This window comes from Chrysemys picta, chromosome 13, assembly GCF_011386835.1.
Source record: "Chrysemys picta bellii isolate R12L10 chromosome 13, ASM1138683v2, whole genome shotgun sequence".
In the NCBI taxonomy this organism is placed as follows: Eukaryota; Metazoa; Chordata; order Testudines; family Emydidae; genus Chrysemys; species Chrysemys picta.
This window is the reverse complement of record NC_088803.1, coordinates 13,026,356-13,042,730: the sequence shown is the minus strand read 5'-3', so window position 1 is coordinate 13,042,730 and position 16,375 is coordinate 13,026,356. Positions and strand designations below refer to the sequence as shown.

Sequence of the window (16,375 nt, the reverse complement as noted above, 5' to 3'; positions counted from 1 at the left end):
CTCTTTTCTTACCTATCAGCTGCTGGGCAGCTGCTGCTCTCAGGGCACCCTTCTTGCTCAGTCTCCCTGGGCAGTCCTGGAGCTGGGAAGCCAAGAACCCAGTTAGTCCCAAGCCACACATCCTCCCCAGGCTGAGGGGAGCTGCCTGGTAGGGAGGTGAGGAACCCCTGGCTGTCAGAGCCCTCTCCCCCTTGATTCCTCCCATGGGACAGAGATGACTTGTACAGGAGCCATCCTCAAGGGTGGGGGATGGGGCTGAGTCAGTGAGGGGGCTCCCTGGAGCAGGGAAGCTCCCTGTGTGCTTAGGTCTTCCCACCCCCCTGTCCTGCAGGGCCCACACCCCAGAGCTCACTCACCAGGATCCTGCAGGCTTCGCTCAGGAAGGCGGGGATGGCAGGGGCCGCCCCCTCGGCTAGCTGGCTCCGCACGAGCGTACGCAGGGGCTGGTAGCTGAGAAAGGGTGCGCACTGCAGCAATGCCACCCTGCACGCCTGCCAGAGAGGGCGAGAAGGAAACTGGTTGAGTCCCTGAGCTCAACGGGCTGCCAACTCGCAGGCTCTGTGTGGCTTGGGGAGACTCCGCTGTGCCGGAGCAGCAAGGAGCCACCTCTTTGCAGAACCTCCTCTGGCCTGACTGTTGTTCCCCAGGCCCCCACAGCCCCCATCTCCAGCTTGGCTGGGTTGAGGGGAGCCAGGCCCGAGTGCTGGGGCCGGGGAGGTACACTCCTGGAACAGGGAAGGGGCCATTCCCTGTGGGTCCCCGGTGGGCGGTTAACAGCACTGCCCAGTGACCAACGTACTTGGCCTCCCCTCAATCCCAGGCACTATCGGGGGCTGCTACTCGGCTGGGGCGCGGGTTGTGGTGGGATTGCTGCAGGAGGCTGGTCATTCCCAGACAGGAGCTAGCACACAAGTGAGGGCAGGGCAGCAGCAATGGAGACCCAATCGGCCTCAGCGACCTGCCCTTCCCTGTGGCCCTGCTTGGGTTAGGTCACTTGCTAGGGGCCAGAGATAGACCTGGACCTGGCCACTAAACAGGGCAGGCTGTAAAATGGAGCCACAGCCGCAGAGAGGCTGGCTGGGCAGGGAGGCTGGAGGTGCCTGTGGGGAATGGAGGAGGAGAAGGAAACCCCACAGATCTACCCCACAGCTACACTCTGAGGGCTGGCAGAGCTCTGTGTGGGGTGGGGGAGGGCTGGATTAGTGGGGGGTCCTGGGTGCCACAGGGCAGCACTGAGGAGATCTGGGGCTTGGAGGGGGGAGTTTGCACCATCCTTGCCATGTTGTTAGAATGCCCCCAGCCACCCCTGCCCCTATGAGCCCTCAGCTGCACTCACCTGGGCCACCTGGGGGTCCCCGTCCTGTAGGTGGATGAGCAGTGTCCCCATGCTCTTCTCCACCTCAGCCCCAAAGAGGGATGACTTCTTGGAAACAAATTTGCTGAGGTGGCCAAAGAGCTCCATGGAGGCCCGCCTCAGGCCGCTGGTCTCCTGCAGACAGGGGGCGCAAGGTGGTTAGAGGGGACAGGCTCAGGCCCTCACATGCTTTGGGAATCAGCCTGGCAGCTGCGGAGCCCGGAGAGGTTTCAGCTAGTTCAAACGACAGGACAATTCTCTGCAAACTCCCCTCTTTCCTGATGGGCCCCAGGGCTGCTGAACAATTGTGGGCCCAGGGCCCAAGAATGATTGCATCCCTGTCTTCCCTAGCAGAGGAGCTGAGCTGCCCCACAAATCCAGAAATGTGCCTGCATCCGACACTGAGCCCCCTCCACGGGAAGGCAGGTCCTGAGCACCTTCCCCTGTGGGGTGCCCTATAGCGCCATGGGGCCTGCCCTGCTTGGTACTTACATCCTCAAAGAACGTTCTCGCCTGCAGGGCCAGTGGGACGGCGACGTGAGCCTTCAGAGGCGCCTTGGGGTCCCGCAGCATCCAGCAGAGCCCTTCCATGGCTTCCAGAACGGTGCGGGGGTCGCAGCATTCGCACACGGCGCGGACAAAACTCTCCAGGATCTTGTCTCGCTTTTTCCTGACCTGCAGAGAAGGGGTTGGACGCCGCTCGGTGAGCAACCCTCTGTCAGCCTGAGTGTAAGCAGAGTCCGGGCAAGTCAGCCTACAGCCTAGTCTGCTCCATAGGAGCCACAGGCTGGGGAGAAGGGGAACCAGGCGCTTCCTACCCAGCCCTCTCTGCCTAGTCTCCTGCCATTCCAGACCCACCTTGTCCGGGAACTCGGTCACTGCGTTCCTGAGGCCGTGCAGCGCTCTGCCTCGAACGTGGATGTTGCTGTCCTCTGTCCGCTGCAGCATGGCCTTCACAACCTGCTTCCGCATCGCCTTGGGCTCATTCTCCATCAGCAGGGGGCTGCCGAGGAACTAAAGGGACCGAAAGGAGCTGTCAGAGAGGGCTGGGCGAGGCCAGGAGGAGCAAGGGGAAGGGAGTATAATCAGGGGCCAGGAGGTGACATAGATCCGTACCGACTGCTGTTCAAGCAATACACCACTGGGACCATCTCTCATTGGCTGACCAGCTATTGGCCCCCTGTTCCATCAGCTTCTGGGCCTGGCTAACCCTCCCCCCTGGTCTTCCAGGCTCACCTCTGCGAACAGGGCGGTGCAGGCCATGCGTTCGCCCTCCTGGCTGGCCTGGAGGCTGGGAAGGAGAAGCTTTGGGATGCTCTTCAGGGCCAGGTTTGGGTGGGTCACTATGGCCCTGGGAGAGAACAAGAGTTCGTGTTGACGTGTGCATGACAACCCTGCACATGCCGGAATCCGGCCCGGTCCCGGCCACCCCCTCCCATCTCTGCCCCACTGGGCTCCAGAGCGAGAACGTGACTCCTCCAGCCTCTGTCCTCACCTGCTAAGGAGAGTGAACCCCTCGGGCTGGGCCTCCTCCAGCAGCTGCCAGCCTCTCTCCTGGTCCATTAGCTCCACAGCTGGCTGACTGCCCCTGAGGCGCAGCACCCGCGCCAGGGCCTGCACGGCCATGCTGGAAAGAGAAGGAGGCAGGAGATGGTGATGCGGGGATTCCTGCTCTCTGGGCGGGGTGGGGGCGGGCAGGACTCCCTTGCTGCAGCACTGAAGGGATCAGGGTGAGCCTAGAAGCTGCCCCACTTCTGCCTTTAGTTCTCCCCCCGCAACTGTGGGGGCAGGGGGGAGTTTCTGCAGATGTGACCTTCGCTCTCCTCCAAAGATGTGAAAATTGCCCCTCCCCGCCCCGCCCAGGAAACTGACCCTGGGGAGAAAAGGACATGCAGTGCCCCCCTGAATGCCCTGCTGCCCTGAGCCCTGCCCCCCAGGGCCCACTGCAGAAAAGGGGTGAAGTGGCTCAGTGACAGGCCGGGCCTGTCCCAAAGCCTTCAAAGGAGACAGTAAATAGAGACAGCAGCCAGCTCTGCCCTGCTCCCCAACTCTGCTCCCCCTCCCCCCGCCCCCGGCTCAGCTCCCTCATCACCCTGCTGAGCTGCCCACTCTGAGGAGCTCTCTGGCTCCCTGAGTATCCGGGGGCAGTTCTGTCCGCTCCTAAGCACGAGAAGCCTGGCTGATCTGAACCCTTGGTCCCCCGAAGGTGTCGGGGGTCCTTGGACAATGATGGTCCAAGAAGGAAGCTTCCCCCTCCTAGGGGCTAGCCCAGACACTGCGTGGGTGCTGGGATCCATTGGCCCCACACATTACCTGCGTGGACTGGTGTCACTGGGCAAGTCCTGCTGGGCTCCCGAGAGGTGCCGTGCCGGGGGGCAGGCGATGGCGAGGAAGCAAGAGGCGAACAGGTCGTCCTCGCGTCCCTCCAGCGTGTCCGCTTGCCCCAAGGCCCCGATCAGCTCCCACAGGCCATATGTGGTCTGGAAGGGGAAAGATACAGTCAGAAGACCATGGCCCTGCGCAGAATGCAGCCGGGAAAGAGGGCTGAATGCCAGCGATGGGAACTTACTGCGGGGGGCAGCCGGGCTGGCTGGGGGCAGCTCCTGTCCTGGGTCTGCCCAGGGTTAGCCCGGCCTTTCTCTGGGCTGTCGTACAGCAGGATGTGCAGTACCTCCCTGGTCAGCATGGGGTCTGCACCTAGGAATCTCCAGATGGCCTTGCTGGGGCTGTGACGGACAGAGGGACGGCAGGTAAGGAATTCACACAGAGGACGGGCCCATTTGGTACACACCAGGGATGATGCCCTCCGAGGGGTGACGGGCCAGAAGCAGCAGGTTGAGCCTGCTGGTGGCTGACCTCAAGGCCCTTCAGGCACTGTCCAGTCCTAAGGGGTTCATACCCTCCTGCCTGGGCACTGCCAGGGGGCGCTGTGTCACAGAAAGGGATGGGTGGACGTGGCCAGACTCACTTCTCCCAGCTTGGGGGCCCCCTCCCTCCCTTGCTGCCTTCTCCTGATGGGAACCAGAGGGGCTGGGGTTAGAGCCCCCATGGGGGAAAGCAGTGACTCTGGGCTCAGGGGTGGAGCTGGTGTGAGGAGGTGCTCACCCTTGGGAGGGGCTAGGTGCTGGGCTGGATCTCCTGAACTGTGGGGGGGGGGGCACAGAGTGGGAGCTGCGGCCAAGGAGAGCAGGAGCTCCTTCCCCATGGGGCAGAGTGTGGGGGTTTCAGGAGGAACAAGGCTCCAGTTCTGGCCATGCCATGGCTCTGGGGTGCGGGGTTTGGAGAAGGCTGTAAAATGGGCTCTGTGCTTGTTGGCTCTGGGCAGGATGCAGGGAAGGCACTGCTGGCCCAGGGGAACCTGGCAGGCTGGGGAATCAGAGAAGACCAGCCTCTAGGGGTGGGATGAGACGTCTAAAAGCGTGCGGTGATGGGGAAGATACCAGGCTGGGATTCCAGTGGGGAGAGGGCATTTCCCAGCTGGGGGGAGGGGGTGCCCCTGCGGGGACATGCTCAGTGTAGGGGCGTCTGTGGGGGCAATTCAGTTAGGTTGGCCCCTCTCCTGCCTCAGCCTGGAGGGATGCCCTGCCGGGAGCGGGGCGCCATGCTGACAGAGGAGGTGACCCTGCTCACATGGGGTCTCTCCTGGTCTGTGTAGTGATGGGGGGAGTGGGGGCTGGAAGACTGTTCTGGCCTCCAGCCAGCCAAGCCATTGCACAGCCGAACCGGGATGGGGTGGACTGGTTAGCAGTGCACAGAACGAAGTGGGGGAGGGTGACAACTGTGTTAGGAATAGCTCAGCTGGGGGAGCCCTGAGCTGGGGGTCCCAGAGCACACGGAGCACTCCAAGGGACAGGGAGGCTATGCCGGGGCAGGGCTGTTCCCTGGGGGCCTGTGTGCAAGGGGAGGGTCTGTGCTGCATGTAACCGTGGTGCTGTGGGCTTGGAGGCCGGAGTGGGGTGTTCTATCCTTTCCCTGGGGCTGGCGCTCACCGTTTGTAAGGCCAGGGCATCTTCAGGAGGATGCTGACCGCGGCCTTGGTGTGTTGTCTGGCCAGTAGGTGGAGAATGTCTCTCGTCCCCTCACTCAGCCGCCCCCCCCGGGGTGGGCTCAGTGTGTAGGAAAGAGCCGCCTGGAGATCCTGCACCTGCGGAGGCAAAGCAGGGACTGAGACCCTACCCCCACTGTGGGTGGGTGGCAGGCAAGGGCCAGGAGGAACTGGGCAGGCTCAGAAACAAGGCAGCGGTCACATGGCCCGGCGGAGGCCATGGATAAACTCTCCTAGCGAGTGACTGAGCCGAGGGGGGTTCTGGGTTCGGTACCTTGAAACCCCTACCCGTGATCCAGCACCGTAGAACTAAGGGTCCCGATCCCGCTGCCCAGTGACACCCCACCCCCCGGATATCCCGGCTGTACCTCCCCTTGTGACAACATGCCTGGGCTGCTTCAGCACCAGAGTGGGGTCTAAGCGTCTGGGATGCATTTCCATCCTGTACGTCAATCCATGCCCACTGGGCAAAGAGTCAGTGGACACGGGGGACCCCACCGCAGGCTCTGTTCCTCCAGCTGGGGGATGGGTCTGGAGATAGGGCACATTTCCCAGGGAGTGAGCTGGGCAAGCCAGACTCCTGGGATCAAAGCCTGAAAACCATTACAGGGCCGTGCCCAGCGGCCCCCTTGCAGACAGGGCATGGATGGGTCCCATTGATCAATGATGGTGAGAAGGGATGTCTCCCCTCCACATCCTCCCTCGTGCCCCAGGAATTCTAGGCACGGAGCAAGATGGAGCTGCCCGAGATGTCAGCATGGTGCCTCCAATGCCCAGCCATTACTTGGCCCTGCAGCTCTGATTCTTGCTCTCTCAGCACCGCCTCCATGACGCCCGCCAGCTGGTCTGCACACTCCTCCTTCTCCAGCAGGCCCACCAGCAGGGTGAAGCTGAAGGGCATGAGGTCACTCGACTGCAGGTGCTTCGCGATGAGCTGCAGGGAAAGGCACAGACCGAGTGTGAGCAGCGAGCCCCGGCCCGGGGAGGTGGGTTTGCTCTTCGGGGAACGGGGACAGAGGCACTGGCAGCCTGTGCCCAGGGCTATGTGAGTGGGCACTGGAGCCCATACCCAGGAATTTCCATCTGCCGGCTCCTCATCGAGGGAAGGAGCCAATAACCCCCTTTCCCATGTGTGTGTCTGTCTCTCCAGCCACAGTCTTTTACTCACCATAGCAACATGGACAGGGTTCTCTCTGCAGCTGGCATCCTTCTGTGTCTTGCTCAGCACGCTCACCACTGCCCCTGTCTTGGTGTACACGACAGCTGCACAAGAAACCAGCAGTGCTCAGGCAGAGCTCTCAGGGCCGGATTCTTCCCCCTCCCCTTCGAGCCAGATCAGAGGTGCCAAAGAGCCAGACTCCAGCCGCAGCTGGGAACGACCAGCTAGGGTGAGCTCTCAGCTGGCTTCTGGGCCAACTGCCCACTCTTCACCCTGATGTAGAAGGTGTGTTGGGGCTGGGGTGGGATCAGGGGAGGTCCCAGATGGTCCCAGGCACCTCGTGAAGGGCAGATGCCAGGTCATCCCGGGAGGTACCAACCCACCTCTGCTCTGTGTCCCTTTGGTCAGGGCTGCGATGAAGGCGCCATGTTCTCTCTGCAGCCCTGCTCGCTAGGTAACGGCCGGGGCTGTGAAGGCTGAGAAGTGGCGACTGCTTCCGCTCTATCTTACCTTTGCAAGGCGTGAAGAGCCAGTAGAGAGCCTGAGATGCCCAGTATCTGGTGGCCTCCTGAGAATTGAAGGCCTGGCTTGTCAGCAGCCCGGCCATGTAGCCCTGCTCTACCATGGGTTTCAGGTCCTAATGGGATACCAAACAGAAATTGAGGGCATAGGTCGGGACGAGCCCAGCTCTGTCTGTATTCCCCCCACTTCCCGTGAGCGCTGGGGGGGGGGGGACAGCAGGGTCTGCGCTGCTCACCTCGGTGATGGCTTTGAAGCGGTAGAACATGAAGAGCCGGGCGCTGGCTCTCACAGCTCGGCTCCTCTCCTGGGCCCGGGGAGAGCAGATCCACGGCTGCAAGTGCTGGGGAGTAGGGAGAAAGTCGTGTGAGCAGCAGCAATGCCGGGGCGACCTCCAGAACCTGCTTCCTGCCCCAGCAGGGAGAGGACATGGAGCATTTAACCTCTTCTCCTCCACTTCCGGACACTGGAACTCAGCGCTCCTCTCCTGTCTGGGGGCGTTGGCACAGGTCTGAGGGTCTTGGGCTCAGCGCTTTGAGGATTCTCCCCATTGATCCTGTAGGGTCTCGGGGCTGTTTCCTTCAGGGGAACAGGTGCTCCAGGCCAAATGTAGGAGGCCAAAGTGACACCCCTGGAGCAGGACTAGGATTGTCTTGCTGGATCCCAGGGTTGGGTGTATGCCCCAGGGGGACTGGCTAGTTCATAGCAGCGGGGAGGCCTGCTCAGCCCCCTCGGGATCAACTGGAGCCTTCCCTCTTGTGGTTCGGGTAGAACCTGACCAGCCGGCCCATCCCCAGATGGCCAGTGCGAATAGGCCCCTCCCCCCGCCCTATCATACCAGAAAGAGATGCAGTAGCGTGGTGGGGGTCAGGTGCTGCTCCAGGAATGTCTGCAGCACAAGATCCAGGCCCTCCCAGGGCAGTTCTTGGAGAGACTGGAGCAGAGACAAGCAGGGAAGTAAATAACAAGGGAGGTGGGGTGCACAAGGCAGGGGGACGAGTGGATCCCCCCGTCTGGAGCCAGGTGCTGTTGGTATTCGGGGTCCCTTTACCCAGGTGATACTGATCCCCCTGCACATAGACATGGGTCTCACCTGGACCACGGGCTGCCCTTCCCCAAAGAATCCTTCCTCCCACCTGGGCTCCCCAACATATGTACTGAGCTGGGCTCTGGAGGGAAGGCCTCCTCCCTCCCGCTCTGGAGGGGCCCCAGCTGCCCCCCAACACCCCGCTGGCTCCCCAAGGGCTGAGCTGTTCATCCCGCTCCAGCCAATCTCTGTTTCTGTGGCAGGGCGAGTCATGGCCTGGCTGTGTGGCTGTCCCGAATCCATGCTTTGCTCCCTCTGCACCAAATGCTATTTAACGCTCTGGGCCAGAGCCTCAGCTGGTGTAAACGGGGGTAGCTTCTAGCTCCCTGTGCCAAGAATCCAGGGTAATTCTATACAGTCTCACAGACAATCACCTCTACAGCTGTTCTCCCTGCCAACCCCACTGCAGAGTTAACTGCGTAGCCACTTGTCACCAGCCCTTTGGAAAATAAACCGAGGGGCTGGATTTGGCTGGACACGCAGCTCTCTGCATCGGACCAGGGTCCAGCTACTCAGCAGGGGGGTGGCTGAGTTTCCCAGCCAAGGAGGCAGGTGGAAGCTGCAGCTTTGTCCATGCCTCACTAACCTCTGCCCGGAGAGCGGAGCTTTTTGCCACCTCAGTCCCTCTCAGCTTCGCCAGGGCTGGGCGCTGAATCATGGCGCTGGTGATACAAGTCCCGATGGTCTCATCCTCCTGTTCCTTAGACAGGCGAGGCTCAAATTTCCTGATTGGAAGGAACAGAGCAGACGGGGCCATTAGACCGGAGACAGGTCCTGGCATGAGTCAGGTTGAGTTTGATGGCTCAAGGGACAGCTCCCTCCCTTAGCAGCAGAGCTCCAGGGGGCATCTCCAGCAGAGCCACCGCCTAGGGAATGGTCCTGTCTGGAGATGCCTTTGCCCCCTGGGCCCGGCAGGGGCTCTGCTGGGGAAGCTGCTCTCCGGGGCTGATCCTGGGCCCTGCTCTGCGGCTGCACCCATTCACAGCACTTCATGCTGACGGGAGGGGCTCCCTCTTCCCAGGCAAGACCCAGAGATGGGGGCTGGATAAAGAGACCCGGAGGCCGAGGAGGGTATGGCCCGTTAGTGAGCCACCAGGGAGAAATATCCTCCGGTTCTTATTGCAGCTCCTCCCTCCCCCACTTCCTCTCCCTCCATCTGCTCCTCCCCGGCTGCTGGGCTCCGCAGCTGAGTCAGGCCCCATGGACGTACCCTATGTATGAGATGGCCAGCAGGGCATGCTGGTGATCGGGGCTCTGCAGCCGGGCCCGGTCCTTGCCTCTGAGCATCTCCTGCAGCACAAAGCAGAGAGTCAAAGGTAAAAGAATTTGGGGGAGCCCGGTTCCTCAGCAAGATCTGGAATCTCCAAACGCAGTTTGACGCCCCCACCGACCCTCAGCCCCAGCGTGCAGTGCACTGGGGCACGGAGCTGGGAAGCAGGCCTGGGAGGGGCCATGTGGCCAGAATGCAGCAGACGTTCACCAGAGCCCCTATTTCACCATTCCTGACGGCACATCTGGAAACTTCAGCATCTGCCACGGAGCAGGGAAGGGGGATCTGGGCAGAGGCGATTTCGTGACGGGGAGCATTAGAGTCCTGAACAGCTGAGGTCAAATATTTTCCTGCAAACCAAGGGAGGGCTGTGCCTGTTAACTCCTCAGGATCATGTCCCGGAGTGAAAACCCTTGGAGTTAATCCCCAGGGCGCTTTCTGGCTGCCAGGCAGATCCCTGAGAAGTGGGATGGGGAATGGTCCCAGGTGTAAGCAGCATGAATCCGCTAATGGAAAATAGTGTCATTTAATTCCTTGGGCAGGAATCGCACCAGAAGAATCTGGCATCAGCACTGGGTTTGCAGTGCACAATGTAGAGCCCTGGGCACCGGGTCGCAAACACAGCACGTGGCCTTTAAACGCTAGAGACTGTGGCACGTGCATCTGCCCTAGGGACCCCTCCCAGGACCCAAGCGTGCTCACTCACCAGCAGGGGGGACAGCACGGTGTATGTGTCCTGGCTCACCAAGGGAATCCTGCTCACTTGGGTGACAGCTTCACCCACCAGCGCGAGGCTTCTCAGAAAAGCAGATCTCACCAGAGGGTCCTAGGCTCACAGGCAGGATGGGGAGAGAACAATGAGGAAACAGCCACAGGCAATAGAGAGCTGAGACACAAGGCTACAGGGCGAGTCTCTACAAGGGAGCTGCTGTCCTAGGCGGGATTGCCCTCATGCCCTAAGGAAAAGGACCTGGCTTGCCGAGTGGAACATCTTTGCATTCCCTAGGGCTGTGGGTCTCCAACTATTTTTACTGATGACCCCTTTCACATAGCAAGCCTCTGGGTGTGACCCCCCTAATAAATTAAACACCCTCTCTAATATATTTAACACCATTATAAGTGCTGGAGGCAATTGGGGTTTGAGGTGGAGGTTAACAACTTGCGACCCCCCCATGTAATGACCTCGTGACCCCCGGAGGGGTCCCGACCCCCAGTTTGAGAACCCCTGGCCTAGGGGAATATCTCTGGAGATGAATGCAAGGAATGGGCTGATTCCCAGAGGTGCTGAGCATTTGCAGTTCCCAGAGCTGTCAGTGGGCCCTGGGACTGCTCAGCTCCCCTGACAATCAGGTCGTAATTGTCCGATCTGGGACAGGAATCTGCTGCTCTCTGCAGTTGGCTGGGCTCTCCCTACCAAGGCATCTGTTCTCCAAAGAGAACATTCAGTTAAACCAAAATAGCATCCCCTCTCCTTTTCGCTGGGACGCGCATAGGGGCATCGTAACCAGCGTAGGACTGAACGTTGGCCTCAAACCTCCGATGGCAAGAAAACAACCTAGAGTTATCTCAAAAATCCCCCTTCAGCACCAGAGCCTGTCAACCGGGCTAGGGGCCTGAATCCCCCTGTGCGCCTTTTGTGTCCAGCTACACCATTGACGGCAGTGTGTGGGGAAAAAGGCCCTAAATCTTTATCTTCTGATCCGTGAGTGCAGCACAAGACTAGAGGTACCAAACAGGGTACAGTCGTCTGGGACAATAGCACCAAGTGATGCTCAGTTACACTCTAACAAGGCCCAGATAGGAGTCCTTCCATTAGCTTCTATGGGCCTGGAATCAGAGAAGCTAACTGAGATGGGGCAGTCACAGAGAATGGTGCTGTTCCCATGTCTCCTGTCCCTCCTGGGGCAAAGGGCCAGCCCTCTGAGCTGAGTTTATGCAAAGACATAGCTCTGTGCTGCTGTGCATAGCCCGGGTAGGTGCTGTGTGGGCGGTCAGGGGAGGGCTCTGACTTACGTGTGGGCTCAGAAAATAATGTTGTCGCATGGGAGCCAGGATATTGAAGCCTATGGTCTCTAGGATGAGATCCGTGGGGCCTGAGTGGACCACGTGCCCATAGGTGAGGAGCAGGAGGCTTCTCAGCTGCTCGATGGAAGCTGGCTCCTGAGAATTGCAAAGGAAAGAGGGAGGAGAAGGGATGGCCTCCAGCTGCTCCTAACTTACAAATGGGGCCAGGGGAGGATTTTTCACCCAGCCGGCTTAGCAACCAAAGGCTACTCTGCTGAGCTGAATTGCCTGGACTCCGAGGCCCTTCCCAGCTCCCCAGGATTGGGTGGTTGAGGTGACCCGGCAGCCGAAGGGGACGCACTAGCAGCTGCTTTAATTCAGCCTAGCTCCAGAGATGTCACTGGGACTACAGTGGATTGCACTGGCCCAGAGAGTTACTGGGGAGGTGGTGGTGGTGGTGCGGGGGAAGGGGGGATGCAGGTTAATGTCAGACATGCCAGCCCTGGTGAGTCTGCCAGGAAGGTCTGTGAAATAGCCCAGTTCAGGGGAAGACCAAGGGTCTGTTCTGCTAGAAATGTGTCAGCTGGAGCTGATGGCTTGGCAGTGTCTTTTGGGCCCTCTCTGAGCCTTGTTTATGGGGCTGCATAGAGCATGTCTGAGCTCCCCAGGAGATACCCTGGAGAGCTTAGACAACAGGACCCACCTTCCCCCCTGGATCCACCCCATTGTGCTGTGATTGCAACTCCACGGAGGAGTAAGGAAAGGGCTCCCTGCACGGAGGCTGAGCCACTGCTTGGAAATTCAGCTCTTCGCTGAACAGGCTTCTGGGAAGCAGGGTCCTCCCTGGCAGGTCCCTTTACCTGCAAAGGCTGGTGAAGGGATGGCTGAAAGAACAGAGATGCTAGGTGGGACCGTACCTCCAGAGAGCCACCGGCAGAAGGCTGGAGCTGCACCCTGCTGACAAACTCTTCCCAGTGCTCCAGGATGGCGAAAATCTCGTCTAGCTGTTGCCTGGCACACAGCCCAAGCGCTCGGGCGAATCCCTGAGAGACAGAAAGATGGAGGTTGGGAATGCTGAGCAACAAGCCAAGGGGCCAAGATGGGCTCTCAAAGTCATTGCCATGGGCATGGGTATAAGGAAGATCTTTTCAATCCACTGGACCTTGTCCAAGGCAGAACATACACATGTAGCATCAGGGGATTGACAAAGAATGAGGGATCACTTGACAGTGGAGGAGCAAAGACCTCACCTCTCTTTCCTCTTCTTCTCGGAAATCGACCATCTCCACCAGAAGCCATAGCTGGGGCTTGATGCTCTCTGCTGGAAAAAACATCATCACGGTGCCCCAGCACTTGTAGAGAAAGCTCTGTGAAAGAGACACCATCATGCTGGATGCATTGGAGCATGCACAGAGCCCACTGGGTATAGTTGTCTGTTTCACTGACCCCAAGCTGCCCCTGGTTAGCGACTGCTGTTCTGAACTAGGCACTGAACCCCAATTCCTTCCAGGTCACTGACCTTGTCACCGGGCCGCTTATCACCGTAGGCCAGCTGGCGCCTGATACTAGTGATGAAACAACCCAGCCAGGTGTGGTCCGAGATGAAAAAGAGAAGGTCTTCCAGGAACTGCCAGGGAAAGAAGAGCCAGTTAGAACCGGGAGGGGCCAAGAAACTGGTCCTTTCAATAGCTCCAGCCAGGAACCCACCACAGCTGGGAGGGGAGGGGAAGAGGGAGCGTGCACTGTCACCCCCCACGTCTCTCCTAATGTTTGTGAATCCTTCTGAGCTGCCCCTGGTGCTTCTCCAATTGCATCTGCTGGACTCAGCCGCTTCCTCTGTCCCACAATGTAGTGCTGCTGAGGGGCCTCTTAATCCTGCCTCAGCTTGGGGGGGGGGGGGGGGGGGCTGGACTAGATGACCTCTTGAGTTCCTTTCCAGCCCTCCATTTCTCTGACCCTTACCTGCAGCAGCTGCTGCTCCCACTCCCTCTGGCAGAAGCAGGTCTTGTGATCTGGAAGAGATGGGCAGGTCAGTTTCCTTTGTGTTTAGACCCTTCTACTGAGGAGCAGCCTTCAACTTGGCTCTTGTTTGGCAGGGGGTGGGGAGGAGCTGCCGACTCACGGGCCCCGAGGGGACCCATGGCTCTTTGCAAATTGCTGATGGACAACAATGCTCCTCAGACCCAAACCCCTTGATGTGAAATACCCAGGAGTTCTGCTTTCCAAGATCCTTCCCTAGGGTGTGAGATGTCGAATGAAGGTTAGATACGGTCCTGGAAAGGATCCTTCCTGTCTAGGCATGGGGGGCTGGGCTAGATGAACCAAGGGATACGATCCTGACGTGATCCTCTCTGATTCCAAGGTCACAGCATCATATTATGCTGGATTCAGAGGGAGGCCCTGGCCTCTCCCTCTCTGAGCCCAGCATCACGGTGTCCCCTCCCTTTGCTCCTGCAAGGGGAGACACTCCCTCCTCACCTTCCACGTAGAGGAGCATTTCTGTCTTGTAGTTATTCCAGAACCGGCCCGAACCGGCCTGGAACATGCTCATCAGCTCGAAGAGGAGGAACATGGCTGCCCTTCTGACCTGCACCGTCATAAACGAAGACGCACCGAGCATCTGGCGGACAAAGAGGCAGAGGTGGCTGTACCCCTCCCTTGCGAGGCAGTGTGAGAAGGGAGCTCCCTACAGGTGCAGGGGGAGAGCTCAGTGATGGAGGGAAGGAGACAGCAGGGAGGTGGAGCTGACAACCAGGACAGGATTGAGATGGATATTTCAGTTGATCAGGGACACTCCATGGACCAGCTATTGGCTCCTTCCATCCTCTCACTCCTGGGCTGGCTCTAGCTCAGATGAAGGGAGACAGGATTATCCAGAGGCCGTCAGGCAGCTGCTGGGTCAGATCCTTGGCCTAGGTTAGAGCAGCACAAAGGGAGCTTGAAGCAGCCCAAAAGAGGCAGCTGGGCCATAAATGAAATCCCCAGCTGCCCCTTGGTAAGGGAGGATGCTGGAGGCCGGGGGCAGGAGGGGGCCTGCACAACAGTCCCTAAGGGTTCATTCCAGCTGGCTTCTATTGGAGCCATCCGAGGGCTGCACTAACTGGTGCTGGGGGACCCGGTCCAGCCCCAGGATCAGGGGAGCCAGGAAGGTGGCTGGCTCAGAGAGCTCGCTGGTTCTGTTAAATGCCGAGAGGCGCTGCGTCGATGTGCAATGAACGTGAGGAATGTGACGAGCCAGCTCCTCTGGGGGCTGTGGGGAGAAGAGCCACCACACACTGCATGCCAGCTCCAGGAGCGGCCCCTTCCCACTGAGCATAAGGAACCTCCTGGCTGCGGGTTACTCACCAGCAGCCGAGCTAGCAGCTCCTGGGGTAGAGTGGACTTGGGGCTTGACCGACACCCTGTGAACAGAAAGGGGGGGCATCCCATCAGGCTCTGGAGGGATCTTTTACATTCGGCTCTGAGCTCTGCCTGCGCCCTTGACGGCTGGCTGTGTCCTTGCAGTGAGCCGGAACCAGAGCCAAGAGCTGATCCCCACCCCACCTGGGGGCAGACGCCTCTCGCTACAGAAGGACTAAGAGCGGGTGGATAAAATACTGGGACTCACCTCTGTTCGCCTTGCCGCACCTCCTGGCCAAGGGCAGCCTGCCTTCCTCCTGCATCCTCTTTACCACCCCGACCGAGGTCTGCAGGAGGAGAGGCAGGGCTGGCCCATGGGCTGCTGGGCTCAGTTGAAGGAGCAGCCCAGGCCATAAAACCTGCAGAGCAGAGAAAAGCCATCTCAGTAGGGAAATATCCTCTTCCTGCACCAGCTCTCTCTTTCCTACACTAGACAGGACCCCTGGCCTCGCCACCGCCAGCCAGACCTCTCTACCCAGCCTGAACCATGCAGCGATCCCCACTCCCTCCCCCTTCACACCTATCAGTGTCTGCCTCCAGCACCAAATCACGTGACACATGACTGACCCCCCGCCTTTTGTTGAGTGTAGCATCGTCATTGACAGCACAGTACTTCCTAACTCCAGTCCCACTGGGAAAGGCTGTGTTCTCACGGCAGGAGCGCAATACACCAGCTTGATAAATAAAGAGGAGACTAGGAAACCCAATACTATCAAGTGAAACCATGACAGGCGCTCAGGGAGGTTTGAGCTCTGCCCTTCACATCCCCACACAGACCTGCGCCACTTGAAGCACAGACGCAATTGCTGTCTGCTGTGTGGACAAGAGGGGGACTTAACACACACTGTGCCAGAGGGTTACACAACTCTTTGCTAGATTGTAGAAGAGTGGAGATCAGGGGCCTGTCTCATCGAAAAGCTCAGACCCAGAGAGGCCTGTGTCCAATGGAGAGGGGCAGGGTCACTTACATTGGCCATTCTGGGGGAGTCAGCCAGGGACTGCAGGGTGCTGGAGCAGAGCTGGCGGACTTCGAGCTCCATAGTGCGCCTCCCGTCTGCTTCCTCCTGATGGTGAGAAGTAAGGGAGACACCAGGGAGATTTAGATTCGGTGGAGAACTTCGTGGCACGGTAACTCTAGTGGGCATGGCAGGGGGTGAAAATGGGGCTTGAAGAGAAAAGGCGCAACCCTGGCTGTGACTGTGCCATAACCAGCCCAGGGTCTGTGTGGAGCCAGTTCTAGGCTCCACCCCTCTGCCTGGTGAAAACCAGATCCATCATGGCTTAGTCTCCTAAGGTGGATGATCACAGTGAGGCGAGAGAAGGGACAGAGCCCGGATAGCAACTGGGAGAGGGATCAGAGAGAATGGGCTGGGAGGAAAAAACACTGTCTTCTATTTGTCATCATCTTCCATCAGTAGATGGAGGGTGCCGTCCCCAGTTCCATCTGCTTCCCAAGTCCTATTTGCTGCCCATCGCCTGCCCATCCCCATCTGCAGCTGCCCCCCTTCCCTATCCCTTGACCCCATGTTCTGCCCTGT

General features: G+C 59.4%; 1 protein-coding gene across 1 annotated transcript; it reads right to left on the bottom strand.

The window, feature by feature from the left end:
• Window positions 1-1,307: 1,307 nt before the first annotated feature.
• LOC135975126 (maestro heat-like repeat-containing protein family member 1) lies at window positions 1,308-8,921 on the bottom strand. Its single transcript, XM_065565178.1, has 14 exons — window positions 8,751-8,921; window positions 7,916-8,011; window positions 7,316-7,420; window positions 7,069-7,195; window positions 6,568-6,683; window positions 6,184-6,333; window positions 5,344-5,498; window positions 3,924-4,080; window positions 3,668-3,834; window positions 2,850-2,981; window positions 2,591-2,705; window positions 2,213-2,368; window positions 1,847-2,029; window positions 1,308-1,489 (listed from the first exon to the last, which is right to left on the bottom strand). The coding sequence occupies exons 1-14, from the start codon at window positions 8,919-8,921 to the stop codon at window positions 1,313-1,315; spliced, it is 2,007 nt and encodes a 668-aa protein (XP_065421250.1). The 3' UTR covers window positions 1,308-1,312.
• Window positions 8,922-16,375: the final 7,454 nt, after the last annotated feature.